At 28.0% G+C, this 19,913-nt stretch overlaps 1 protein-coding gene across 1 annotated transcript in view; it reads left to right on the plus strand.

Annotated features, from left to right (window-relative positions):
* LOC107455082 (ethanolaminephosphotransferase 1) overlaps nucleotides 1–19,913 on the plus strand; it is a 66,139-nt gene that overhangs the window by 34,522 nt on the left and 11,704 nt on the right. The window contains exons 4-8 of the mRNA XM_016072505.3: nucleotides 328–590; nucleotides 5,310–5,421; nucleotides 9,275–9,323; nucleotides 12,742–12,922; nucleotides 15,499–15,687. Coding sequence (XP_015927991.1) covers nucleotides 328–590; nucleotides 5,310–5,421; nucleotides 9,275–9,323; nucleotides 12,742–12,922; nucleotides 15,499–15,687 — 794 coding nt within the window. The remainder of the gene's footprint in view (nucleotides 1–327; nucleotides 591–5,309; nucleotides 5,422–9,274; nucleotides 9,324–12,741; nucleotides 12,923–15,498; nucleotides 15,688–19,913) is intronic.

Here is a 19,913-nt window from a genome sequence, read left to right on the forward strand (position 1 = left end):
AAAGGAGTTAAAGTCTCGTTAATAAGTTCAGTGGTACCCATGTTATGTCTAGAGTGGAACCTTTAATTTATTAAACTTAGAATGGAACAATAAATTTTATAGCTGTATTATACCTGTTATAGTTAGAAGATATCTACGTTACTGACAAATATACTATTTTTAACAATGTTTACTTCATTTCTTAGTATTTTATAGCATTTTATAATAATAGAGAATCTACAAAGTATAACAATAAGAATTTAGTTTAGTTTGTTTTTGTTTCAATAAGTTTCGTTTAATTGATATCTATCTTTTGAAATCAATATTATTTAGAATTTTTTCTTTTAGATGGTATAGATGGAAAGCATGCACGTCGTACAAAGTCATCTGGTCCATTAGGAGAGTTAATGGATCATGGGCTTGACAGCTGGGCAGCCTTGTTTATGCCAACATGCATGTATTCTGTATTTGGCTGTGGAGAGTACAGCTGTAGTCCTCTTAGGGTTTTCTTTATTTTGTGGAGCGTTCATCTATGTTTCATATTTTCACATTGGGAGAAATACAACACTGGAGTGCTTTATCTTCCATGGGGCTATGATATATCTCAGATGGTAAGCTGCTTATAAGCTTTAAAGAAATAAATATGTTTTGATTGTGTTTGGCTATTTATTTTGTTAAAGCAATTTGTTTTTAAATATGCTTTACAATAACTTCTGTTCATTGTGATTACATTATAGTTATTTCAGTAGATGCTGCTGTGATTTAGGGGCCGTTCAAAAAGTACGTACACAAAAATGGAGAAATTTTAAACCCCTCCCCCCCCCCTTCGTACATTACCGTACATAAGGTCTTACTCCCCCCCCTTAGAGTACGTACATTTTATTAGTCTACCCTCCTTTTTCATAAAAATTAAAATAATTATGTTTTAAATAAAATTAAATATTTAATTAAGGAGTGCGTAGGATACAGTCATATTTAAATTTGGTGTATGTTTTTAAAGTACGTACTTTGTACAATACCTCCCCCCCTCCCCATCGTACAAAACCGTACAAAATAGCAAATCCCCTCCCCCCCCTTCGAGAAGTACGTACTTTTTGAATGGCCCCTTAGAACATTCAGGTCACAGACCTCCTATTTTCCCTACTTTTTCTATTATTTCAGCACCCCTCCTTTTTTTTTGTTATTTCCTATTTCCTACTTTTTCTTATTTTTTTAAAAATTATCTGCCACTTATGATATTCCCCCTTTGAACATAGTGACAGCCAAGGAAGCAGAATAATGACTCTAGGTCAAGTATTGCAGCTGCACCTGTTTTTCAATTTATTTGTTTTGAATTTGGTGTGCGGATGGGACAGAGCGTTGTAGAACATGAATACTTATTACGTTAGCTTCTGTGTCTGTTTGCCAATTCATGTTTAACTGGAGTGGAGGAGAAATAAAGTCGGACAGCATAAAGAGGAATTAGATAGTGATACACTTGTTTTTCCTTTTTGATTTCGATTAATGTTTCAGAAAAATCTTGAAACCCAAGTTAAACTCTAGATGGTATTAATAATCGTGTGCCACAATAACGGCGATATTGTCTCAGAACATTAGAGAGTTTTTGCAGAAAGATTTTTTCCTGTGTGAAGTATAAAATTTTAAACTTCTTTGTTGCAGAAATTTTCGAAAGATATTTTTCACTCTGTTAAACTATTTTCAAAGGATGCTTTTCTCGCCCATCAAAGGAGAAAGAAATGCTCCTAATTTTTCTATTCTTATTTCAGGAAAAAAAAAAAATTTCGATAATAACTGGCTTCAGCTAGAATTTCAATTAGATAATATTAAAAAAAAAAAAAAAACTGAAATCACAAACGTTTAAAAGATAGTTTGCTCTAGAAATCATGTTCTTTGTCTCATTTTAATAAATTTTTATAAAGATGTAGTATATATATGTAGTGTTTTGATAATTTTTTTAGGCATTATTGCTACTAATTTTTACTTGTTTTTTTAAAATCTATTAAATTTTTTTAAATTAATCCTTCATTTGTAATTTTTTTCAAAAATAATAATATTATGGCACGCTAAAAGTTAAAATCGAGGATTCAAGAAGTCTCTCTTTGACACGCTCGGTTTGCGTCAATATCCTCATTAATCCGTGTGTGTTTCAATTATTCTTTAGGCCGTTATTGTTAGGAATTTTCCCTTTTTTAGAAAAAAAAACAAATCCAGATATTTTTTTTATACAATTGAAAAAAAAAAACTCTAGTCACTTATCGCCAAACACAAAAATCAAATGACTTATTTGTTTAATTATTTTTAATGTGACAATTTAGACATTTTTTTCCTTCAAATTTTCGATATAGTTTTTCGATTTTTTTTTTTTATTGCTGGTGCTACTGATCTCCACGGGGTTTTTAAAATTCCAGTTATTTATCAGTTCATATTTTTTCTACACTTGAAATTTGAACTGCATATTTAAATAAGAATTTTTTGATGCGTTGAATACAACTATTGTTATTGATTTCCACATAGTTTTTAAAATCTGATATTTTTAATACGATATTATTTATTACTACAACCGAATTTCGAAACAAAACCCGCATTTATTAACCCGTTTTTGAAGATTCAGATTCACATAACTTCGCCATCGATCTTTCTCTCGATAGTTACTACTGTGGATTCTGTATATTTAAATTTTTTTTAATGTCCTGATAATTTACAAAATGCAAAAAGGGAAATAAATCATGTGTTTTCTTCCCCTACAAATTGTCAGAATATTTCCCATAATATTAAAATAAAAAATATTTATTCAATTAAAAAAATTATATACAATTTTATTTTATCCAAATAAGTTTCTATTTTGTAAACATTTCTTTTACCTTTATTATTTTGCATTATGTTTTAATATTTTGCTAAATTTTAATATAAAATTTTGAATATCATTGGAAAATAAGTGTATTTTTCAGTTTTTCCTATTGGTACATATGTGAGATTTATGGCTTTTGTTAATGTCAAATTTGTTTGAGATTTATTTTTTTATATTTTTTAATTCCGTGTTTAATTTATTTTATTTTGACGAGCTGTCCAAGTAAGGGATCTAAATTCTTGTTCATAAGACTAACTGCTCTTAGGAGGTGTTTTTAAAGTTATCATAATCAGATTCTAATAAATTTATTTTCCCTTATATTTTGCAAGAGATTTTTATATTAAGTATTAGAACAAAGGTTACTATTTTCATTAAAAAACAGCTTAAGAGCTATTTTCATTGAATGTCATAGTTTGAATTAGTATTACTTGGAAATATCTAGCTATTGAATTCATGTAAAGAAGTTTTTATTTTATAAACCATGTAAAAATGACTGAAAAAACAAATGCATTTTATAACCAGCATAAAACGACAGTAAACAACTTAGATTTTCTAAAGAATAGTTGTGATTCCAGTGCCACAAAAAGTGATTTTAATTTGAAATTAATGTGTCATAATAAATTAAAGATATGAGGTTTGAAAAATCATGTCGATATGGTTGGAAAAGCAATTGGCAAATGCTGATTTACGATAGATTCATCGCAATTCAAGAGCATCAATAAGTGGCTACTCTAATTCAAAACAAAAGATACATATAACAGTATTAACAGTATCAAAATTAAAAATAGTAGAAATGGCAAAAAAATAATCTTAAGCAGCATAGATTTACTATAGAACAGTCTTTAATAAAGAACCTCAAAAAGTGATCAGTCTAATTTGAAGCTCATGTGTCACAACATATTTAAAATATTAGAATTAGAAAAACCATATCACAATGTCAGAAGGAAAATAACCAAGAAAAGATTTTAAGTTTGCAATAGAATCATTATTATTTGAAAATGTCAAAGATTGTGATTGCTTCAGTTAAAAACTAAATTGTAAATAAATAAACACAAGAAAATAGCCAAAACAAATGGAAAATGTCATGGATTTTCAATGAAATAATCACGATTCAAGAATGTGTAAGTCCTTATTTCGATTGAAAACTCTGATGTCGTAATATTTTAAAAAACAAAGTTAAAAAGAAGCGTGTGGAAATGACCAAAAAAAAAAAACTAATAACTGCTTTACAAATTATTGAAAAACACTGTCGACTGATGATGGAATTTTTGCTATTTGTGCGAATCGCAGATTCGTTACTTAAACTCAACATTTGCATCCCCCCCATCCCATTTAAAATTTCAGAATTTGAAAAACGACGTATAAGTAGCTGAAAAAACCATTAGAAAACGACGTGGATTTATAAAGAAATCGGCAAGAATCAAGCTTGTCCATGGAAAACAGTTAGGAAATGGTCAAAAAAGAGCTAAATGACTGTCATAAGAGCAATTAGGAAAGATCACTTATCGATTGTGTTATGAAGTGATTACTGAGTTTTTCTTGTCTAACTGATGTAGAATCTCTGCTTTCCCCCCCCTCTTTTTACCAATCTCATCCCTGTTTAAACTTATTAGGCTACAGTGATCATGAACAGCATATGTTTTGAGTCTAATGGTTGCTAGGGAAAGCTTAGTAATGATACAAATGTACTACAAAATGCTAAATTGTGTGAAGAAATTTATTAACTAAAATTATTTTGGAAACTTGCTGAAATATAGAGAAGAGTATTTGCACTTATTTATGACATAAATTTTAATCAAGATTATTTTTGTAAATAAATTTTGAAGCTTTCATAAAGGTTGAAATTCATAAAATTAGTAAACTTTTTTTTGATTATATTTATCAATTCATATCTGTTCAACTAATTAGTTTTAATAACTAATTTACAATCAGTTCTGAAACTTCTTTAAGTTAACCTAGTTACATTGTTGTGATTGACATTTAATATGATTTTTTTTTTCATTTATTAAAGTAATGAAATTTTTATTTTTGAAATTATTGAAGTTATAATTTAGAAAATGTGAGCAAAAAGAGAGTTAAAAAAAGTACCATTTTAAATTTTCTAGATTGGTGTTAATTGTATCTTTGTTTTGATCTTTATAAAATGTGATTCACCTTTAATGAGCATATATAGTTATAAATAATTTATTTTTTTTAAATTTTGTATTCCCAGTGATTCCAATTTTTTTATTTCTTAAGAAGTAATAGATGTGTATAGAAGAATCTAGATGAGAATATTAATTAAAAATGTTACTCTAGGAAATTAGAGTATTATTTAACTTTAATTTCATAAAAATATTTGGCACAGCTCATAAAACATTTATGCCTATGTAGCAAAACTGTATATATAGCTCATTTTTGATTCTTTTATTTAAATAATTTATTTCTTATAAATAATTTTAGAAAATTATGTTTTTAAAGAATGATTACCTTTATATTGCAGGTCTTATTAGGAGCTTTTTTAATTACTTATTTTAAATCGTACCAATATTGGAAATTTACTGTTCCTTTGCTGAATATGGGTTGTGGACAGATTATCGAACTTCTCATATATGGTAAGTATTGATCATTTTACAATAATTGTCTAAGTGGTTGTTGGTAAATATTTAATTATTCTTTCAAAGATGTATTAAATTAAATATTTTGTTTTTAGGAAAACAAAAGAATAATATTCTTGATTCTTTATGTATATTTTCAACATAATTTTTTGCTTTTTATAATATATTTTTAAATAAAGTTAGTATATTAAAATTTAAACTCTAATTATAATGTTTAAATGTTTTAATTAAATTATAAAAAAGAAGTAGGCTCCTTTTGTTTATGTGCTCTGTATTTGTGTCTGGGAAATAAGATTTTTTCATTAATAGTTTTTATATGATTGCTAAGATCTATGCAAGAATTATCCCTAGAATGTATATGTGGGTGATTCTCACGAAACATGACAATTCACTGTCCCTTGCTCCAAGATCTAATACTATAATACTAAAAGAACTTTTTTTTGAAAAAAATTAATAAATAGCATTGCTGTTAGCATTTTAGAATGACTTTGCACTAGCATTGACTGTTTTGTATACTTAAAAAATTTAATTGAATATCAAAATGTCATTTTCCTGGCATGTCCCAAACAATATTTCCAATAATAACTAGCTTCAAAACTTCCCATACATTTTTCAAAATCTAATTTTTTTAATCTTATCCTATGTAAGCATTTCTAGAATATACGCAGAGGGTATTGTTTACTAAAACTTCGTTTAAAATAATTTTTTCTGTCAATGATTTGCTTGTCTCATGAAAACCTGTCATTTTCCTGGCTACTTTTATTTAGCGATTCATAACCAAAATAGATAACGCCAGGAATCAATATCTTATGTTAATAGATTAATTAGACACCCTCCTATCTGAACATGTCTTGTTGCATGAATAAAGAACCAATTTTCTGGCTCAAAATCTATTTCAAAAAATATTTCAAGATTAGTAGGTTTTTATGCTGTCATTTTCCTGGCTTCTTGAAATCATTAGTAACAAAAACTACATAGATTTATCTGAGTTATTTTAAGAAATACTGTTGTTTTCTGCAGAATATAAACGTCTTCGATCAATGCTATAAAATGGCGAATTTGTCATTATCCTGGCTGTCATTTTCCTGGCTTATGAATGCCAGGACATTGAAGTTTTACCAGAAATTCTTTTTAACTGCTAATGTACTGTAAAGAGGGAAAGCAAATATTAACCTAATACCAAGTTTATGTATGATTGTAATATGCTTGGATGTAATCAAAGTTATTTATTTATTTAATGATTGATTATTATACACAATTTTATTCTGTACATATCAGCAACAAAAATTTTTTTGTTTCTTTCTACAGTGGATAAAAAGAATTAATTTAAGCAATTTATGGTCCATCTAACATAAAGGCTTAAGTTGAGTTACTTACTATTAACTTAAAATGACTGTTTTTTAAACTTCTAAGGTAATATGTCATTTTCCTGGCATTCAAGATTTGGTGAATTTCTATTTTATTTTTTTTCTCGAGCAAATGTCAATAAACTACACTGCTGTCTATAAGATATTAATAAGTGTAGCTAAAGAAGTATACAAAAAAAATTTTAGATTATTTTGAAGACTTTAAATTTGAAGAAATTTTTTGGTCCGAATTGTCATGTTTTGTGAGAATCGCCCATATGCAAGAAAACCTGTGTAACTTGACAACTTGCTGTGTTTTGCTTTAGTGGTCAATTTTGAGGTGATAAACTTAAGACAGAAGAAAAGTCAGTTTCTCTTACAGTTTCTTTTATCGTGCGATTCTTATATATACTATGTTATTCGCGGTTTTTATATATTCCTATTTAAAGTAAAGATAAGTGTAATTATTTAACAGGTCTTTAAAATTTTATTTGGCAAACCCCCAATTATTGTAAAAGATTCGTTACATAAGATTACTACATAAATAGATACATTAGAGTGTTATTTAAATAAAATGTTAAACTTAGTTTAAAAAATGAGATATTTTGATAGTCATCCATGCCAGTTATTTATAATAAATTATTTCTTAAGACGTACAATACAACAACATATGTTGAATTAGAAAAATTAATTTTATATTAATTGCAACATATTAGAATTGAGTTGTACATAGAAACCTATTTGTTTAAAAAGCTTTCAATAGCTTCCAGTATGGTCAACTCACAAATGGGTTTGGTTAGCTTTTAGTGTTATTTCACTAATTCAGTAAAATTGTATACATAACAGTATAGGAAATGTCCTAAAAAGTGTTTCCCCCCCCTCAACTTATAAAGGTATGATTATTAGAGTATTTAAAACAAACTCTACTTATTTCATTAGTTAACATACAGTATAGACAGATGGTCAGGTTACAAAATTTCTTTTCCATAAATAGGATAAATTCAGTTTTTTGGATTATAGATCTCTATTCAGACAGCTAGCAGGTTTTTCTGCTACATTTTGCCATTTGATAAGGCGTTCACTCTCTGATAACTTAAGATGTCAGCCTAATATTGGGCTTTTGCCCCTATGATAATTTGCTGTCTCTACCCTGAACTGACTCTTACCATAATTTAAAGAATTAAAATGTAGGTGTTTTTTTTTTCTTTCTATGCTGTGCAAACGAGTAATCTTTTCTCTTTGAAACAGCATAATGAAATCTGTTTTGTTTTCATCTTTTTGTTTTATAAAATCATTTTATCTCAAAGTTGAGATTTGATTAAATAAAATTAATTATAATGATTTAATCCTTTTACAGTTCTACTATGCTTTAGAAATAAGCTAACATGTGTTATAGTATAGGAAAATAGTTTTTATAAGAAGGTGATGTATGATGTAAAAAAAAATGTCACAAAGAAATTTTAAACTGCTATTAAATCATATTTTAAATTGAGATGTCGAATTAATATTGAAAACTAAAGTTTTTATTTTTATAAAGGATTTAGATTTTAAAATGGATTATTTTTAAAGCATGATTTATGTATTTTTAAGTTTATATGTGATTATTACTTCTGTTAGTTGTAGCACTATGCACAACAGTGATTCGCCATTTTACTGATTTTATAGCATTAATTCAAGTAAAGATTATTAACATCCAGATAAAGAATTATAGTTTGTTTTATAATATTATAGTTTATAATGTATTAAATAATATAATTCATAGCAATTTAAAAAATGATTCATTTGTTAAAAAAAAAACATTTTAATAGCATATCCTAGTTTTAGGTATGGCATCTAAAACCATTTTTTTTAGATCACTTACATTTAAAAAAAATAAAAATGTAGTATCGATGATGAAAATCTTATGAAGCTTGTTTAAAAAATTCTTATATATCATTTATTTAAAAAAGCTTTTTTTTTTTGTTCTTACTAATCAAAGTTGGTCAACTATATTTTTTTTTACTTAAATGGACTTAAGAAAAGTGATTGATGTTTTGAATCATTTTTTAAAATAAGTTATTTTTTTTAATTTAAATTTTAAAAAATAAATTAAAAACTTCATAGTTGCTTGCTCTACTGGATTTTCTAGTAGGCTATTGCATTTTGTTAGTTCCTGCTGGTTCAATAAAAAGTTCTAATGGCTTATTTATTTTTATTTTTTTCATTTTAAAAAATTTTCATCATTTGGCACCAGCTTGCTTGGGCTGGGTGGTCTTTTAGCTGCTACTGGAGTTCGAACCCCAGTTCTCCAGAATGACAAGTTCAGTACCTTAACCACTGAGCCATCACAGCTCCATTCTTATTCTTACCAGAATGAAAAGAAAAAAAATCTAAATGTGAAATTTTCAGAACTCTGCTACTTTGTTTCTGAAATTTGTTTTATTTATCAGTTATTTGTAATTAATTTTGTTCTTTTGATGTTAAAAATTATTTGTTGTGATGTATTTTATTCTTTTAACTTTTAGGAGGAACTTTTGCCATGTCATTACCAGTTAGTCTGTACAATATATATTGGTAATTATGTTTTTGTGATTTATCTTATTTTGTGAGTACTAATACTTACTGTACATCAATTTTCATAGTTTTTATGCTATGCGCATGTTAATATTTTTGGATTGTATTTATTTATTTTTTGTTAATATTTTCACTAATTTGCAATTAGTCCCCAATATTCTTAATTGAGTATCTAAAATCTACATGTATTTGAAGTGCAGTTTCTCCAGCAACCCCTTCTAATTTTTATATTTAAAATATGAATTTAGTTAGTTTCTACTACAGGTTGATTATCTCTTAGTTCAGTTAAATTTTTTTAAACTCATTAATATGCTGTATAAAATAGTCATTTTTATACCTTAGAATTAAATAAATGTAATTAAATTTTGTTGTACAATTTTGAGACCAATGGCATAATTTTGGCTAAGTGGTGAGTATTGCGCACTGGCTGCCTTTACTTCCCCTCCTTACCCTTCATGACCCCCTGACTCACAACTGGTTGTTGCAAGAGCTTTAATCAAATTATTATCATTTTGTATTTTATTTTGAACTTTATTTCAGTAAAAGTTATAGTTACATGCAAATAACATTCACAAGCTAATTAAAAAAAATTAGATGTGAAAATATAGATTTTAAAATTATGATTTTGTATTATGTAACTTATACAAAATACAGTATTAAATATTTCTTATCTAGTAGTATTAACACAAGTTTGATCTGAATTTAATTGAATGTTTTTAAGAGCTCTATTTTATTTTACATAATAAAGAAAAATGGCTGGAGTACATATGATTTTTATTATTATTTTAATAAAATGAATAAGATATGAAAATGTATTGAAAAAGGCTATCTTTGTTATAAAATTTATCTTTAATTTATTATTAAACTTCATTGAAGTACACTAATAAAATGATTTTCAAACATATATGACCATAATAAACTGTATGCAAAGTAGTTCTTTCAAACTGCCTACTTTCTTTACCTGTACTAAAAAAATTATAAAGAAAAGAGAAGGGGTTGAAGTCTATTTCCTCAAAAGGCATACACTGAGAAAAAAAAGACATTGTATTTACTTTAATTTTCTTAACATAATAAGTAAGTGAAAGACTAATTTTCTAACCAATCGCAAGACTAAAATATTCTTCCTGAAAGCTGAGGCAACCGAAAATAATTTGTATCAGTTATAAAAATTCTAGAATGTCTGTTATCTAGTAACAAATATAAATTTTTTGGGTAAAAATATTGCTTTTGTAATTTATGAGAATAAGTAAATGTTAAAAAAAATAACAATAGTAAAAGCAAATTGACCTATTACTGATTCCCATCTTCCAGAGAAAAGCATTTAATTTTTTTGTGCTTAAAAGTCTCATTTTTTAAATTTTTTTTATAGTACCTGAAAACTGATGCAACAAAAATGGAAGTGTGGCATTCACGACGGTTGGCCTCACACTGCCAATTTAAAATTTTGGCGATATCTTTTACAGGTCCAAAGCGTACAACAGTGTAGCTTTTCAATCGGAAATTACTGTAATTTCCACTGCTGGTTCAGAAATGTTAAAAATAAATTTTTTATTTATAATCAGGGATGTGATTCTTCCGCGGATCCGCTGATTTCCGCTTTTTCCAGATTTTTCCATATCTTCCGCTCTTTCTTCATAAATTTCCGCGCGGAAAAAATTTTTATGCAGTAAATGTTATTTCGTTGAAGATTTTTTTCTTCCGCGGAGCGAAAGTATTGAAGTCCCCAATAAACCTTTCTACATGTCAATCTGCTGGCTGGGGTAAAAGTGGTTGACCTTGGTAAAACAATGCCGTCTCCTACTCCACTACTCTCCTATCTTTTCAGGGATGAAAGACTTTTTAAAATTTCCGACCATGTTCCAAAAACTTTTGTGGAGTTGAACGAACGATATAGTCGGACTTGCAACGAACTCCCCCTCTGCAGTAGCCTCCTGAGAAAATGATCTTCAGAAAAAAATGGGTAGAATTTCAGCCGAATTTGACAACCGCGACTTCCGCTATAGATTGGCAAGAAGAAGAAAAATCCTAAGCAGTTTCGTTTCGGCCGCTGATATTTGATTTCTTTTGATTGGCTGATTTACAGAATTTTAAATATTAGGAACTGGGCCAGAATCTGCTAAAATTGCGATTCTTATTTAGATGATTTTTATGTAAATCATCGATTTTCGTATTTAACTGATTTAAAAGTTACTTGTTGAGATTCGTTTTTACACGATTTAAAAATCATTACTCGCAATTCCCATTCACGCAATTTAAAAATTCAATATCGCGATTTGTATTTAGGCGTTTTTAAAACCCAATATCGCGATTTGTATTTAAACGTTTTTAAAACCCAATATCGCGATTCATATTCCCGCTAGTTTAAAATCCAATGTCGCGATTCGTATTCATATATATTTTTAAATTTCAATATTGCGATTCGTTATCACGCGGTTGTAATATCAAACATCGATTTTCGTATTTATACGCGGTTTAAACATTACTCGTTGCGATAAGTATTCAGACTCTAAAAATTTTGCATCGTGATTCTTATTTACACCATTTAAAAATTCAATACCTCGATTTGCATTTTCATGCTTTTAAAATCCAATATCGTGATTCTTATTCACGTGATTTTAAAATTCAATATCGTGATTCTTATTCACGCTATTTTAAAATCAAACATTGTGGTTCTTATTCACGCAATTTTAAAATCCAACAGCGCGATTCTCATTCAAACGATTTTAAAATCGAACATCGCGATTCTTATTCACCCTATTTTAAAATCCAGCATCGCGTTTTTAAAATCCGATATCGCCCTATTCACGCGATTTTAAAATCCGCATCTCGATTCTTTTTCACGCGATTTTAAAATCCGGCATCGCGATTCTTTTTTACATGATTTTAAAATCAAGCGTCGCGATTTTGAAATCCAACATCGCGATTCTTAATCTAAGGCCTCTAAAAATTTTGTGAGAAATGAACTTTCTTGTCCTATCAACACTGATGATCAAAAGTCTGCAAAACGCAGTCTACAGATCAGTCATGTTAATAAAAGACCATCGAAAAAACAAAGAACTGATGAGAAAGTCCATAAAGGTCCTTTGACCATTAAAGAAATGTTTTTTAAAATGATGTGATACATAAAATAGTGCTTATGCATAATTACTCAAAGTTATCTAAATTATTAAAAAAAAAATTATTTTAATCAAGATTTTATTTAAGAACATAATTACCATTTATTTATATTTATTTGAGTAGATAATAATGTAATCATTATCAGATTGGCTATTGAATTCATATAATTTTTTCTTTTGCACGCTTAATGCTACAGTTATAAACTTCCTCTTTTTTGTGTTTTTGTCAATCACATCCCTGTATAATGTTAAATATAGCAACTGTGAACCTTATTTTTAATTTTATTGCTTTTCTTTTCTAGTGCCCATAAAAAAGGAGAGCTGAAACAGAATTCTCTGTGGGAAGCTATGCGTCCATTGGTGCCTATAATTCTATTGTTTTTAAGTACAACTGTGTGGGCAATTATGTCTCCTACAAATATCTTAAGTAATGATCCCAGGGTATTCTATTGGCTAGTTGGAACCGTTTTTTCTAATATTGCTGTAAGTAGACAATCTTTATTGTTCTGCTTAGGGACTATTAAAATATGGCATTAGTATATTTTGTTCATTTTAGACACTGCTCACTAATTTCTAACGAAAATGACATTAGGAGCCCCGTTATATATTTCTCAATGCAACTTTTTCCTATTTTCTAATAATTTATTTTCTATTTTTGCAGTTTACAGGGAGTTTTTGTTGCTAAAGAGAATTTTCTTACATAAGCATTGCTCCCTTGTGAAAAAAAAAGCAAATTACAAACATTTGCCCTGGTAAAGTTTTCATTTGAGTGGAAAACACTCTTTTCGTGATTGAGCGATTAACAATATTTCTAAATTTTCAAGAAAATATTAAGAATTTATTTTGAATTTCAACAAAAAAGGCATTAACTAAGCTAAAACTGTTCATCAAAAGCATGCACATTCTCCTTTGCATGCTTGTTTTTTCGTTTTATTTTTGTATTCTTTTTGTGCAAAGTAAACAGGACAAAGCTTGAAGATAAAAAACAGTATTTATTGCATAAAACATGCTACAGCTGACTTTGCCATTAAATAAAAACATCACAATGGGATCAATAATAGATTAATTACTATTCTGCATCAAACAGCTTCATAGTTATTCAGACTTATCTTGTTGAAAACAGGAATGAACCCACTTTCAATTACCGCAGCCTTCTTTTTTTCTTCAAAATAACCTTTACAATTATTTGTCAAACAGGGTTTTTTTGCAAGATTTGATACTGTTCCTACTTTATGAATTTCTTTCACTAATAGTCTTATAACAAAGAAAATCATCATTTGACATTTGTATAATAAATTGATATTTAATGTCAATATGTTTTCATATTCTGTCGGTTTTTACAAAAACCTCTATCACAAAATTGTTTTGACTCATTATCACAAAATTGTTAAAGAATATCTGTATTTATTGCATTCAGTTCCTTAGCTGCACATAATTCTTCCTTATCTTAGCTACGCATTTTTCTTCCACACTTTTTGTAAGTGATCCTTAGAATTTAAAATGATAGATTTTTGTTTCCCGGATTTTCACATAAGAAGAACATAATCCATGTATAATATATGACTGCTGTTCAAGTATCCTTCTGATAAGTTACACCCCCAATTTGAATCTGACTATTCTAATAGTTTGCATTTACTTACATTCAAAAAATTAATTTTTAAATGGTTAGTATAAATACATAATTTTTACCACTGCAAATTTTCAATGTTGACTCAAGCATAACTTCAAACATTTATTAAGCAAAGCTAATCGTGATTATTTGCAAAGTATGTAGTTGCACGGTCAAGCACACGAACTTGCCATAGGACTCTGTAGCAAAAATCAACATCTTTCTAAGAAGATTACAAAGTACACTTACATCAAAAGATTAATTTTTAAATGTTTACTATATAAATACATAATTTGTCTCATGTTAACTACAAATATCCAATGTTGATGCAAGATGTTTTAGCATAACTTCAAAGATTTATTAATCACAATTAATCTTGAATATTTAAAAATTATGTGGTTGTACGATTAAACAAACAAACATGCCGTAGCTCACCACAGCGAAAATCAACACCCTTCTTACGAAGATAAGTACTTGGTATTGTTATATGACTACACCAATGATAATCAATGATATCAAGGTAGTTCTTGCCTGTATACAACACAAAATGTCATCATCAACCAGTATAAAACCCTATTGAGCACCATGCATACCATTAAAGATACAGGTATGTAAAAAGATTAGTTGCAAAGTTTTTCTATGGCTAAAACGTAACTTAAAAAGGAAGGAGACACAACCTTTAATTTTGTAATTATGTCATTAAGAATTAGAAAAAGTGTATTATGAGCAAAGATCCGTCTAATTAGGCATATTGATCAGTATTTTGGAAGAAAAAAATTGCCAGATATGCAGATTTTGACATTGTGCTAAAGCATCAATGACATGCATTGATAAAAAAAAGTGTTGTATCTTTCTAATATTATAATTTTCAGCTTCTACCTTTAGGAAATAATTTCTGAATGTCAGATGGTTATTGTGAATATTTACAAATTATCTGGTTGTACGATTCAACAAACTGTCAGATATTGTAAAAACAATAAAATATTTTTTTAAGTACCTGTTATCGAGAGTCTATATACAGTTTTGCCTTTTTACTAAATTTCAATTTCTAGTGGTACACTTTACAGAACTAAGAGAGTGTTTTTTTTTTTTTTTTTAATTATTATATGCTCAAAAATAGTTAGGTCCATAATTTATGAATTATAATTTTAAGATATTTAAAGGCTATGTATTTTTGGGCTAGTTAAAATACCCAATTATTAATTAGTTAAAATATCTAATTTTTATAAATCATGTAAGAAACATAAGTTTTATGCCCTTGTTTATTTAAGAAATTTAAAAATTTTTTCACTAACTTGACTCAAAATAATATGTTTGCATTTCCATGATTGCAATAGATTACATGAAAGTCAGATAAATAAACTGTATTAAAAAATGTATGTTCTTAATGCTAATCATACGTTTGACATGTCTATAAATTTTAAATAATTGTTCCAATGTTTCATTTCAGTGTCGATTAATTGTCAGCCAGATGAGTTCAACTCGTTGTGAAACTTTTAACTGGTTGTTTTATCCTATTGGCTTTGCTATAACCTTCATTTTTTATTCTCCAAATAAGAGTAGTAAAACTGAGATTCAAGTAGCTTGGGCTTTATTTATATTATCTGTTGTTGCTCACATTCATTATGGAGTTTGCGTTGTAAGTAACTTTTAATATTTTTTATGTTCAAAGGATTTTTAGCATATATTTTTAATTGAATGAATTCATGTGCATCATTACTGTATTTTAAGATGAAGATTTGTTGCTCATTATCACTAAAGTATATATTTGCAACCAGTTGATAAACAAAAAGTTTCTAACTTAAATTGCAACGATTATAATAAAGTTTTTTTTAACAAAATATTATGAGCATGACATTATTACTCTTTATTAAGTTATTGTAAAAATATTTAGTGTAGCTCTTCTAAAATTCAAAATTATTTTATTAGGATAAGATAAATAACTTTTATTTTTTTATTATTTGCCAAATGAATAAATTTTTTTTTTGTATATTTAAAATAACTTAATAGTTTCCTATCCTACAAAGAAGAATTTTTTATTCTTATAATGAATAAATTGGAACATGAATATTGTAGATCGATAATTCGACTATTTGAAGCGAATATTTTTTAAAATTTAACTGTTCTGATGCTTTAATGTTGGAGTAGTGACTAATAGTTTTTCTATAACTTTAATACTCTTCAATAAAGGGTAGAATTAGATTTATTTTTGTAAATTAGTTTTTAACAATTATTTTTCTTGTTTTTATACAACCAGAGAGAATGGTTACTTCACTTTACAACTTTGGTAATGGATTTCATTCTCTGTACTGCAACAGGAAATCATTTTCTGAACTGCAACAATTAACATAAATATTTAGCAGTGTCAATAAATTTAAACAGTGACACTATTATAATATTTTTTTGTTATTTTGAAATCTATTTAAGGTTTAAGAGTTTCATTTTTAGAGATTCTTTTTATTATCTTCTGCTTTCTCTGAATTTAAAAAGAAATACTGCTACTCTTCCTAAAGAAAATACAAAATTTCACATATTTCTAGATAAATGTTTAGAGAAAATTTTGAGAGGAAAATGTTATTTTATGTTAGCTTTCCTTTAATTATGTCAAGGCTGATAAATTTCACCTGTATAGCGGAACAGTTTATCAAAAACTATTTAGAATGAATTATAATTCTTTGCTGTCACATGCTCTTATGAATTAAACTGTTAAATTCTTGCTGTTTTCAGCTTTTTTGACATTAAGATAAAACTAAGTTACAAAATTCTAAAGAAAAGCAAAAAAGTAGACAAAAAATTATTAATTTTTCATGTTTTTCAAAAGATTTGCAATGCAGTCTTTTTTTTCATTAAAAAAAATCAATTGGTGACTTGATGTCAATTTAGAGTAAATTTTAAAATTTTCAAGCATTGGTTTTTCACGAGAATCTTGATCTTGTGCAGGGGCGTAAAAAGGGAGGGGTTTAAACACCCCCCTTGAGCTCAGACAAAATGGCAAAAATAAAAATTTTAGTAGAAATTATGCGGGCTATTATTTTTTAAGACTAAATATTTTTATTTGCCTTATGCCTACTTTTTTTCTCACGGCATTTCTCACTGAAAAAACGTTTACTATAGTAGAGTTGTACTTTTGAAACCAAATTCGCGTGATACTGTTACGGGCTGATTCCTTTCTGTCCTGCCAGTCGCAATAGTTTTCGAGATTGGCAGTCAGTCATTTGCGTGGTCTTTACGCGATGATTCTGGAATCCTAGGCATTCTGTTGTCTTTGAGACAATTCGAAAATTTTGGAGTTGTGGTGAAAAATTATATAAAAGGGGGAACGGAGCTCGTAGCTAAATCTGCTTCGTTTTGTCTTAACAAAAAGTTAATTCAATCGCCGAACCCGTAGTCGCCACTATTTCGACTAGTGAAGAAATCAGTAACAATAGCATTGGAGATACTGTGCTAGTTGGAGTTATTCATTCCAGCTCGAAACTTTGAGATCGTAGCATAGCGGACATTTCTATGCCAATAAATATATGTATATATTTGCTGTTCTTGGGTCTTTAGGATGCCAAAACGCAAGAATTTAACAATTTTTAATCATTTTGAGGAAAATTCACGACCTAAAATTAGTGAGGTGACAGCATCTGGTACCAATGTAAGTTTTACTATTGAACAGAAGTGTTATACCTTAGAAATGTTATTGAAGAAAACGTTTCTAGCATAACAAAATCTGATGAATGTGAAGTGGCCCTCAAAGTGTTACTTCCCACCCATAGGACATTGGACTTTTTTCAGAAGCTATTACATGCGAGATGATATTACACTATGTTCTTAAACTTAAAAAATCAAATCCAAAATTGTTAGCTGTCTAAATTAGGGAAATAATAGTGCTTTATTACATACTCGAATTTCTTTTAGTAATTTCAGAAAATTATGAACACCCCCCTTGAAAAAATTCTGTGTACGCCACTGATCTTGTGTTTGAGGAAAGAAATTGTGCCCAGTCTCACTTTTTTGCAGCTCCTTCTTGAAATTCACCTTCACAAAATATCATTGAAACGTAAAGGTAGTTTATATATAAACATTGATGTAAAAAATATCAATGCATCTAATGATGTAATCAAATGCAAGAAGAAAAAAGTGTTAATTTTGTTATGTGCTTCTTCTGTACAAAAAAAATATAGAAGTTCACAAGTGCCAAAGCTACTAACATTGATGATCTGTCTAACAGATGCTCATCCTAATGTGGAAGCATCTTTCTTTTGTCATTGATAAAATGTAAACTAACAAATCTGAATTAAGATCCATTTGATAAAGTATGGAATTGATAGAATTTCCCATAACAGGGTTGCCATTTCATAGAGAGAATATGGAAAATACAGGGAATTTTAAAATCACCTAAAATAACAGGGAAAATACAGGGAATTTTGATTATTTTTTTTTTCATTACAAACAGGAAAATTTCTTATCTTATTTTCATGTTTTAAAAAATGGTGACCACTTGATGCATTATCTATAAGATATTTATGGATATTTCAGCTATATAAAACTTTCATTTGCTATAGCATTATTAAAGTATGTTCAGCTATTCCTTTTTTTTTCTCTTAAGTTTTTCCTGCAGTTGCAGTTCAGCAGTTAGCCCAATACAGTTCATAAAAGATCACAGTGATTGTAATTTTCTTCTGTGTACGATATGTACTGGGAAAACACTAGGATTTTTTTTTCCAGATTTGAATGGAAACCTTCCATAAGGTTGGTGGCAAGAGTTTTTCTCATTTGGAGAATCAGCCCCAACTTAAAGCAGGCCCAGAACTACCTGACTTTTAGTGACTTAAACTGAAACTAAAAAGTAAACAGATTTTTGTACAGATTTAGTTTCATCAAATTTTACTGTTTCATTTGTAGTTTGAAAAGATAATTGTTCAAATTATATGAAACTATATCAATTGCGTTTGAAGAAATAGAGTAGAAATAATTCAAATATTCTTTCCTACCTGGTTTTATCTTTTTACCAGACTTCGATACTGTGTCGCTTGTCTTCAAAAGAAACGCATTATTGAAGTCTGGTAAAAAGATAAAACCAGGTAGGAAAGAATATTTGAATTATTTCTACTCTATTTCTTCAGCATTAGCTATGTATATAAACATATGATTAAACTAAAATAATATTTAGCTAGGGTAAAATATGATCAAGAAAATGTCAAAGGAGTAAAACAGTAAAGAATTAATTTTGGGAGTCAAGGAAACTAGTATTGAGATTTTTTTGATTTATATAAAATGTGAAGTTCATAGTTTGCGGAGTAAATAAAAAGGAAATTGGAAGAAAAAAAAAAATTTTTTTTACATTTTTCCTCAGATGGCATTCTGCAAAATTGAAGTTTTGAATTGAATATTTTTCTTCGGGATTTAGGTTCCTAATGTACTATAATTAAAGTTGCTAAAGACATATTGGTTACCATTTTAATTTAAAAATTTCTAATTCGTAAATGGTTCATTTGTGTTTATTTAAAAGTTTAACTATTGTCTTAAATTATTTCAGCATAGATGTTATTAAGAATTCAATGCAACATCGCACATTTTCTTGTTAAAAATATTATTCTTTAATCAAACTTGGACCCTTTCATTTTTCTTAAAAATATCTTAAGTTATGTATTATAGTTTTCTAATTCTTCATAATAAGCTTCATAATGTTGTTAAAAAGGAACATAATTAGTTACACGAAATTCTGACTGAATAATTCATATTGTGTAAAACTTAAAAGCATTCTTCATTTTATGTACGACTAATTTATTAAGAACTTAACTCTTCTAATAACGCCTAGTTATATCTACTAAATATTAACTGCATCTTCCCTTAACTTTGTGCCATTTTTAAAAAATC

Source organism: Parasteatoda tepidariorum, chromosome X2, assembly GCF_043381705.1.
Source record: "Parasteatoda tepidariorum isolate YZ-2023 chromosome X2, CAS_Ptep_4.0, whole genome shotgun sequence".
In the NCBI taxonomy this organism is placed as follows: domain Eukaryota; kingdom Metazoa; phylum Arthropoda; class Arachnida; order Araneae; family Theridiidae; genus Parasteatoda; species Parasteatoda tepidariorum.